Source organism: Tachysurus vachellii, chromosome 23 (genome assembly GCF_030014155.1).
Source record: "Tachysurus vachellii isolate PV-2020 chromosome 23, HZAU_Pvac_v1, whole genome shotgun sequence".
NCBI classification, from domain to species: domain Eukaryota; kingdom Metazoa; phylum Chordata; class Actinopteri; order Siluriformes; family Bagridae; genus Tachysurus; species Tachysurus vachellii.
In genome coordinates, this window is record NC_083482.1 from 12,814,662 (window position 1) to 12,824,827 (window position 10,166).

General features: G+C 35.8%; 1 protein-coding gene across 1 annotated transcript; it reads left to right on the top strand.

Moving 5' to 3' along the window:
* The first annotated feature begins 2,422 nt into the window (after window positions 1-2,422).
* Window positions 2,423-7,345, top strand: LOC132838506 (leucine-rich repeat-containing protein 36-like). Its single transcript, XM_060858836.1, has 9 exons — window positions 2,423-2,606; window positions 2,740-2,816; window positions 2,920-3,288; window positions 3,980-4,137; window positions 5,761-5,914; window positions 6,372-6,634; window positions 6,728-6,818; window positions 6,942-7,059; window positions 7,273-7,345. Exons 1-9 carry the CDS (start codon window positions 2,551-2,553, stop codon window positions 7,343-7,345), a joined length of 1,359 nt encoding a protein of 452 aa, XP_060714819.1. The 5' UTR covers window positions 2,423-2,550.
* The last annotated feature ends 2,821 nt before the right edge of the window (window positions 7,346-10,166 follow it).

Here is a 10,166-nt window from a genome sequence, read left to right on the forward strand (position 1 = left end):
TTTAAAATTTGAGAGCCATTATCCACAAATGGCAAAAACATCGAACAGTGGTGAACTTTCCCAGGAGTGGCTGGTCAACCAAAATTACCCCAAAAGCACAGCAACGACTCATCCAAGATGTCACAAAAAAACCCCACAACAACATCCAAAGAACTGCAGGCCTCACTTGCCTCAGTTAAGGTCATGTACATGACTCCACCATAAGAGACTGGGCAAAAATAGTCTGCATGGCAGAGTTCCAAGACGAAAACCGTTGCTGAGCAAAAAGAACATAAAGGCTCGTCCCAGCTTTGCAAGAAAACATCTTGATGATCCCCAAGACTTTTGGGAAAATATCTGTGGACTGACGAGACAAATAGTGAACTTTTTTGGAAGGTGTGTGTCCCATTACATCTGGCGTAAAAGTAATACTGCATTTCAGAAAAAGAACATCATACCAACAGTAAAATATGGAGGTGGTAGTGTGATGGTCTGGGGCTGTTTTGCTGCTTCAGGACCTGGAAGACTTGCTGTGATAAATAGAACCATGAATTCTGCTGTCTACCAAAAAATCTTGAAGGACAGTGTGCGGCCATCTGTTCATGACCTCAAGCTGAAGCAAACTTGGGTTCTGCAGCAGGACAATGATCCAAAACACACCAGCAAGTCCACCTCTGAATGGTGGAAGAAAAACAAAATCAAGACTTTGGAGTGGCCTGGTCAAAGTCCTGACCTGAATCCTATTGAGTTGCTGTGGCATGACCTTAAGGTGGTTCATGCTCGAAAACCCTACAATGTGGCTGAATTATAACAATTCTGCAAAGATGAGTGACCAAAATTCATCCACAGCGATGTAGCAGAGTCATTGCAAGTTGTCGCAAACACTTAATTGCAGTTCTTGCAGCTAAGGGTGGCCTAACCAGTTATTAGGTTTAGGCGCAAACACTTTTTCAGACAGGGCCATGTAGGTTTGGATTTTGTTTTCCCTTAATAATAAAAATATTCATTTAAAACCTGCACATTGTGTTTACTTGTTAACTTTGACTAATATTTAAATTTGTTTGATGATCTGAAACATTAAAGTGTGACAAACGTGCAAAAAAAATAAAAAATCAGAAAGGTTACGGTTAGTGAGCAGCTACAGGAAAAGTACAACAAACTGAATGTTCCCATCATTTTTTAGTTATGATCCACATGCAACACCACTTTACATGCAACAGATCCGGCTCACACTGGAATCTCTGGTTACAACCTGTGTAGTTTTAAATATTATTTCTTATTGGAAATCATAATAATCTGTCCCAACAAGTCAAAAGCAACCGATAGAATTTTTATCCATTTAATAGTACCCGTCTTGTATTGAGAGGCAGCTTATTGTCAGGATGTTGTAGAAGCAGCTGCTGCAATTGCAGACTTTAAATGTAAAAGCCACAAACACATACTGAAGTACAGACCGCAAAATCTAAAGTATACAATACATTCAAGGCTGTGGACTGTGATGCAAAATAAAACAGAGACTGACTTCAGCACATGCTAGACAAATACATTATACACTAAATACATAGACGATGACAAAGGTGACTGGGGCTTGTGACATGGGTGTCATAATCATTTGACGTGTTTCTGACATAAACATGACGGATGTATAGTAACTGTGAATTATTATTATTATTATTATTATTATTATTATTATTATTATTATTATTATTATTATTATTATGTTTTAGTGTGACCATTTAAAATCTATTTATTTAAGTTAAAATGTAAGTTAAAAATGTAGAATTTAATACTTTTTAAGTATTTTAAGCAATTATAAACCATACAGTATAGACAGATTTAATTACTTTAAATACTACATATCGATGCATGTTATATAAATATATTGTATCCAATTAATTATTTTCAAAATTAATGTTTATTAGTCCCTGAAAGTTTTGGTTCTAGGTGTACATGTTTCTAAAATTAAGCTTTAAGCTCTTTAGAAGGAGACGATAAATGTTGCTGTGGTGAAACGAGCCAAGCTGCTATTTTGCTGTCTGGTTGATAATTAAAGAAGTTTTTCAAACTCCACTATAATCTGAATTCTCTTTGCATACTTGTGGAGACTGAGGAAACCAGCTCTCTACTTCCTTCAACAAGAACTAATGGTTACAACTATTTATACTACTGCAATTTGCAGATGCTTTTCATCATCATGATTATCAACGTTACAGATATCTGAACAATGAGTTCATCAGAAGTCATAACTTTAGCGATGTGACATGCTGTGACAGAGCTGGAAAGACTTTAGACCGATGAAGTGTAAAGGACGACCGGCTCTGCTTTTAAATGTTGCTACAGTACATGCTGCTATGGTGATATTTGACCTTTAAAGTCTTTGTGCCTTCAGCTGTAATGTTGTTTGACCGAGTCTTTGGGTCTCTATGACCACAAAGACGATGTGTCTTCTGCCTTCACTACATTCAGTGAACTTTCGCAATATCTTTCAGGTGGTTTGAAAGATTAATAAATATCTAAAAGAGTGTAAAAAAGTGAAAATCTTGGACAAAAAGATGCATTCATGAATGAGGGATGAATTCTGGGAAAGAGAAGAAGAAAGCGATCAGTGATCAGCAGGATCTTATGAGGTGAGCACCAAACACTAGATATGCTACTTAAATAAACTTAATTTTTAAAAGATATTACTATTACTTGAATGATTAATTATTTATGTTAATAAAAAAATGCATCATGTGTATTATTTCCTGTTGAATACTGTAGCAACACTCTGGTGTCTGCAGATAAGGAGTTGAGGCATGTTGGTGTTAGGAAATCACACAACTCCAACCTGGAAGAATGTAAGAGATGTAGAAAATAATAACTAAATAAAAATAATAATAAATAAAAGAAACTAATAACTACAAATAATAAAACAATAACTTTGGCATTTGAATCTTGCAGATGACAAAGTATCTCCTGGTCCTTCTCACTCTGTTCTGCTTTCCTCTTCCTCTCCTCTTCCACGATCCAAAGATCTCAGAGTGACTTTCGAACAGGAAAATTCAAACAGCTTTCCAAGGACAAAAAGCAAACAAAAAGCATCCCCTTTATTATTGAGAACTGAGCAGCAATCAGTATTCACTCCTACATGGAGCACACCAGAGATCAGATCTTTATATTTGGACTCTGAGCTTACAGAAGGAACCAATAAACCATGGGACATGAATTTTAGGGATGTTGTTTTGTCACGGACTGAAATGAATCACCCTTTGGCTGAAGCTGACACAGAGCTGGAATCACGTACTGACAGACTGCTCCGCCTTACCAGGGGTACTTAAGTCTTATTCTCATTTTACACTTGTTTTATAGAAACCCTTCTAAATTATATCATAAATCTCTTTTAAAACTTTATAATGGCAATATGAAACTTTCCATGTGTAAGCATTTACAGGAGAAAGTCAACCTAAAAGACTTGCACATTAAAGTTTGCAATCGTCAGTCGCATCCAAGATTTATTTCATAATGAAATTTCGTCACATTATTTTTTCGGTCTTTTGGTATGTTTTTTTAAACAGTTTCCTAAAAGCCAACATTACACTACCTGCACTTGTCTACCTAAAGAGAGCAATGCAGCAGCACTTTACTTTAGCTTGCTCACCTCCATGTCCGTTCGTTCTTAAATGCTGATATCAACATCAGCCTCATTATATTCTTTATCTTGTACGTTGCAGTTACCTGTAACTGTGTCATATAGCTTTAATCACATTCTGAAACTTTCCACTTATTTTCCTGTCCTTAATCATTCTTCCCTTATTCTCAAAATTCTCTACTGTAACTGCGCTAGCAATGTTGTGATATCAGAGTGACAAACTCTAACATTTTGCGCCAGTAAAACAAGTTATCATCAGAATCACTAAACACCTTATAAAATATTTTACTATATAAGCATAGTGGTGTGTGTTAGAGTGGAGATTTCCTATAAGCTGAGTAAATACTGTATAACTATCTTGTTATTCTATAGACTTATATGAAGTGACCCATCTACCTGATGCTGCCGTACAGTTTTTTGAGTTGAGACAAGAGGAACGATCACCAAAACATAAACTCTGCATGAATTCCTTATTACAGCCAGACAAACAGAAAACCCAGCAGACTCCTAAGCAACAGCTGAAGAAACAGGTCGGCTTTTTTCATTGACTAGATTATACATTTTATATGAATACTGAGCATGCTCCATGACATGTATGGCATTTGGCAAACACCCTTAGTGGATATGGGATTCAAACTCATGACCTTCTGATCAGACGTCCAACACCATAGCCAGTAGGCTACCACATCCCCCATGACTTCTGTCTCTTTCATTAAAACCACAAAATTGTCATTCAGTTCTAGTTATTTTCTTTATATCACACTTTAACCAATGCACACTGTCACAAAGCCACATTACAGAAAGTCCAATTTTAGGTTTAAATGTATCCCTAATGAGCTGGCGAGGAAAAACTCCCTCAGATGACATGACTCAAAAGGGAATCCATCCTCTTTATATGGAAAGAATTCTGCTGCCATTTATCACTACTGCAAATAGAGAAATACAGCTTCATATCCTAACAGTAATTGACCAAATTGTTTCCATTTAAACATTTCCCCATCAGGAAGGTTCTGTTCATATTTGTTTTAAATCTAGGATATATTTGGTGTATAACGACTAAAGAATGAAAGCTAAAGTGTAATCTAAAGTGAAGCATAATTATAAAACCACATATCAAAATGTCCATGATACTAATTGACTACTAAACAACCACAGCTCACCATGATGATGTCACCATTGTGGTGTTTCTTTTCTTTTATTTTTCAAGCAGGATTAGGAATCCAGGAAAAAAATTGCAGCAATCAGAGAAGAAAAAGTAAAAAAAAAAAAAAAACCAAAAAAAACCAAAAAAAACACCACGTTTTTTTTTACCAGTTGTTTTCACCTACATGCATCTCATGACAGCGGACGTAAATCTACATAAACGTTTTCCAAAAGATGTCAACTGTAATAAAAACTACTTTGTGTTGACATAAGCTTGTGTTATTGTGTATGCTTTCAGAACTGTCAGGAATTGGCCTGAACTTTTCTTGTTTGGACACTAGGGGAACATGGTGACTTTTGTGTCTGTGCCATGTCCTTTTGTTTGTTTTTGTTTCACATGTGTTAGCCCCGCCCTTTCCTTAACCGTTCCGGCTTTTGCACACCTGTTCCTTGTGTTTCAATTATTGTCACCTCTATTTATACCGGTTGTTTTGCGTCTGTTTTTGCTGAGTCCTTGTCTTTGGTTTGCTGTCTCTTTGTTTGTTGTCTCTTGTCTCTTGTATTTGTGTTCCTGCGTTTTCAGTTTCCTAGTGTTTCAAGACCTTCATATTTTTTTCCCATAAATAAACCCCCTTTTTTGTTATCCTTGCATTTGGGTCTTTTCATCCATGAAGACACCTCGTTCTCGACACTTACATTCATTAGCATGTAATAACGACTGACTTTGTAGTTCATAGACACAATGGTGATGTGGCATAACTTTATGAGTGAGGTTAAATAGTGAGCATTTTCAGTAGATACTTGGCAGATGGTGTTTATAACAAGTGTCATTACAAGCTTATGTAAGTGCTATTAAAACGATTTTGGAGTTTGGATGACAAATGAGGTCTGTTGGACTAAGACCTTATAAATGTCTAAACAGGTTTATGAAGACTGTACAGTTGGTATCACAATAATAGCTTCATAATCACTGCCCTTCTGTACCAACAGTTTCACCTGTATGTCTCCAGGTGATCTTTCCAGAAAGCCATAGAAGCTCTGTGCCTGGTCCAGTTGTCCAGCCCTATGGCCCTGATGTGTGTGCTGTATTGCGGAGTCTACTGGATTTGGTGGATGAGCACTGGAGTGGACAATTCTCCCTGCACCTCAATCTCAACTTTATGGGTATGAATCCATTATACAGGAAGCATTATGTGAAACCGTAGCCAGAGTAACAGAGTCATTAAGATTATTACAAAAGTTTGTGGATATGGGCCCCTTATATCGAAAACACTAAATCTCACTCAAGAAAGATTCATTGTAGCAGCGAGGAAAACTGACTTGTATTAAGAAACATTATTACTGTGGCAACCAGTAGTAGAAACACCTAATTGTGAGCAGAGAACATGCATGCTAAGCTACATGCTAAGCTAATGTTGGTGATGTACAAAATGTTATGGTGTGTTTTGGCAGGTTTGGTTGCTATTATATAAGTAACCTGAAAATATAACAACATGAAAATCAATGAAATGTTCATGCTACTAACCATATCCACATATCATTTTTTTTATTAACTTTATTAAATTTAGATTAAGTTGTGTTTCTTCAAGAATTGCTGAAACAATTGGATGTTTGCTCACAGCAAAAGCCATCCTCCTTCTGTTACCTCTGACCAACCCTGTTCCATCATCTCAACCTGAGGACAAGAAAGTAGAAGAAAATAACAAACAGAAAGGGACCAGGGAATGGTGTGATGTGGAAAAATCAAAGCCGGTAAAGAGCAGAGTGGGGGATGAGCAGTGTGGAAATGAGGAGTGGGAAAGCTTTGGAGAACAACCAACAGCACTTGATGTCTCTGAAGTTAGACAACTAAAGAGACAACCTCCCAAAACGCAACGTGAACAGGTCTTTGTGCTTTGTGTTTTTATTTTCAAAATTACATTCTTAAGACTTACTTTCTGTGTTTCCAAATAAACTTTAAATACTTCTGTGTTGAAGGAAACCTTGAAGACGAGACTGATCATGGCTTTAAAAGAGAACTTCATTTTGCGAGAAGAGAAAATGAAGATGATTGCAAGTCTGGAACGTGGTGAGTATTTAAATAAGGTAGAATGTGCCTACCATGAGTATTCTGTATTCTGTGTGTGTGTGTGTGTGTGTGTGTGTGTGTGTATGTGTGTGTGTGTGTGTGTGTGTGTATGTGTGTGTTAAGACACCACACTTTTGGACTTGGGGGTACATCTGGATAGAGAAACACAAGTTCTTCAACAGCAACACAAACTCTTAAAGCAGTTAGAACAAACACTGCATCTTCTACAGGACAATCACAGGTAAAGTCCTTTATTATTAATCTGCACCAGTTTATAAATATGAATCATATTTGGTCATTTTTTCATTGTTAATTGCAGCTCTAAAAAAATTATGCCTGTAGATACAACAAATGAACTGATTTCTTTGACAAGGGAATAGTAATGGTATGCAATAGTAATGGGGTTTTTATTTCCTGATGTAATATGTTTGCTTTATTTATTTATTTTTTTTAGATCCTTGCTATCACAACATGACTGGCTACAGAATTTGATCAAAAGAACCAGCAAATCCAGTAAAACAATATAAATGAATATAATGAATAATAAAATATTAATAAAAAAGTTTATTTAATTTGATTAACTGTTATCTATTCCCTCTGTTTGCATAAATATATTAAAGTAAACAGACCTAAAACGTGAGATGATTAACTCAGGTCATCCATCCACACAAACAAACCATATTTAGCCCAATGAAGGGTTTGTGTAAGATGATCAATCATAATAATGTGATTATTTTTATATATGTGAATTTCCTGCATAAATTATAGATACCATCACCAAAGTTTTATTACATACTACACTTTCAAATGGTAAAATACTTAACATTAGACCACCAGCAGATGGAGCTACTGATCGATAAAACCCTACTTGGCTATAGACTTGAGTCTAGTAATGTAATTCTAAGAAACAGAATTCCTGAGAAACAGTAAAATAATACTTTAAGAATGCTTTAGGTCTCTACAGATGTTTATAAATTGGCTGAGAAAACTGCTTTCTGGCCCAGAACACTTGAATACAAGTGGGTTTGGGGACTGGGCTGAAGGATGAAAAAAAGATATGTTTGGGCAGCTACTTTATGTTTAGAGACCTGGAGTCTCACTAATCAAAGCATGTACAGAACAAGGTGTAAAGTTATGTGTAAGAGCTGATAGTACATACAAAAAAGTATCATGCAACTGTCATCAGTGTCCCAAAATCACAGCATATGGTAAAAACCTTCCCTTTTCTGATTTTCTGATGATTCCACTGATCAGCCTACTGTTAAAAATATCCAGTATCAGAAATAATAATTAATTTTTACTCATTGCTTTCAGTAAGCGCTTTATCATGACGTGGATCACACACACACACACACACACACACACACACACACACACACACACACACACACACACACACACACCGGTTTTAAAATGATAAACTGTATTTTGACTGCTGTGAACCGTGAAGATCTTTGTACAAATGACTCCCTCTTGTGGACAAAGTGGGTATATGCAAATATTATATTTTTAATAAATTTTTACTCATTGCTTTCAGTAAGCGCTTTATTATGACCTGGGTGTCACACACACACACACACACACACACACACACACACACACTCTCTCTCTCTCTCTCTCTCACACACAGAAACACACACACACACACACACACACACACACACACACACACACACACACACACACACACAAAACTGTTTTAAAATGTAAAACTGTATTTTGACTGCTGTGAACCGTGAAGTTCTTTGTACAAATGGCTCTCTCTTGTGGACAAAGTGGGTATATGCAAATATTATATTTTTAATAAATTTTTACTCATTGCTTTCAGTAAGCGCTTTATCATGACCTGGGTCACACACACACACACACACACACACACACACACACACACACACACACAGACACACACACACACACTCACACACATCGGTTTTAAAATGTAAAATTCTGTATTTTGACTGTTGTTTTAAAGTGTAAAACTGTTCTTTGTACAAATGGCTCCCTCTTGTGGTCAAAGTGGGAATAGGCAAATATTATATTTTAATTCATTTTTACTTATTGATTTCAGTAAACGCTTTATCATGACCTGAGTCTCCCTCTCTCTCTCTCTCTCTCTCTCTCTCTCTCTCTCACACACACACACACACACACACACAAACACAGTCCACTTATTTTACTCATTCCGCTATACGCAGATTTAAAACTTAAATGTCGAGTAAACAGAACAGTACTTATTTCGGTCAGCAGGTGGCAGTAAGTATAATGTCATTGCATTTACATCATTTGGCAGAGGCCCTTACCCAGAGCAACTTACATTATCTCAATTATTATTATTATTATTATTATTATTATTATTATTATTATTATTATTATTATTATTATTATTATTATTATTATATACAACTGTGTAATAGAGGGTTAAGAGCCTCACTCAGGGGCCCAACAGTGGACTTGGGCTCGAACTCACAACTGTCTGATTGGTAGCACAACACCTTAAACACTAGGCCTTAACCCAAGGGTTCAACCCATCATCCCCTCCAACCCCAAAAATGTGAGATACGAATGTGCCACTTTTGAAGAAATTTTATATCTGTGTCCGAAGCAAAATAATAATTTATAAATGTGTAAAGATTTATATTTAAATGAGTCCTTTAATACATTTTTGTATAAAGCAATTAAATAAGTTTTTAACATTAAGAGTTTGTAACCCTAAGACTAGTGGGATGTGGTGGTGTTCATAGCAAAATAATGAATGTGAAAAATGACTTATGGCTATGTAAAGTAGACTTTTTTCTCTCCAAATGAAATACGTATCCTCATTCTTGACTGAAATATATTTCTGGAAATCAGTAGTTATTAAAATAAATAATAATTTTAACTGAAATTATTGAGTGGATGAAACAATAAATTACATATTTTCTACAAAGACACTCACTGGTGCAGCGTAATGATGTACTCTAATGGATTAGGTCGATAAATGAATTTGAAGGAATTAAGAATATATAATACAGGAAAAATGGTGTGTTACTGTCCTAATTTCTCCAAACATTTGGTATGCCATTCAAAATCTTTAAAGCAATTATTTCTGGTTGTCTCCATTTTCTAAGGAACTGTAATATCAGAGAGAATAACAGTGATTTTTATCATAACAGTTTTACCCTTACTTTTATCGGAGGTGTTGATACTCAGGATAAACTGTGCAGTAACAGAGACTTTAGAAACACTTTGAACTATTCAAATTTTATTTGTCATATACAAGGACAACATGCAGTGCAATGCTTTAAGTTTTCACATATTCTGGGTTATTATGAGGCTGGGGTCAAAGCGCAGGGTCAGCCATAGTGCAGC

Excerpts from the sequence above, each read along its gene's own strand:
- LOC132838506 (XM_060858836.1), top strand. The coding sequence starts at position 2,551 with ATGAATTCTGGGAAAGAGAAGAAGAAAGCGATCAGTGATCAGCAGGAT. Across the intron at positions 6,635-6,727 it reads CCAAAACGCAACGTGAACAG|GAAACCTTGAAGACGAGACT; the intron begins GTCTTTGTGCTT and ends TCTGTGTTGAAG. Across the intron at positions 7,060-7,272 it reads CTTCTACAGGACAATCACAG|ATCCTTGCTATCACAACATG; the intron begins GTAAAGTCCTTT and ends TATTTTTTTTAG.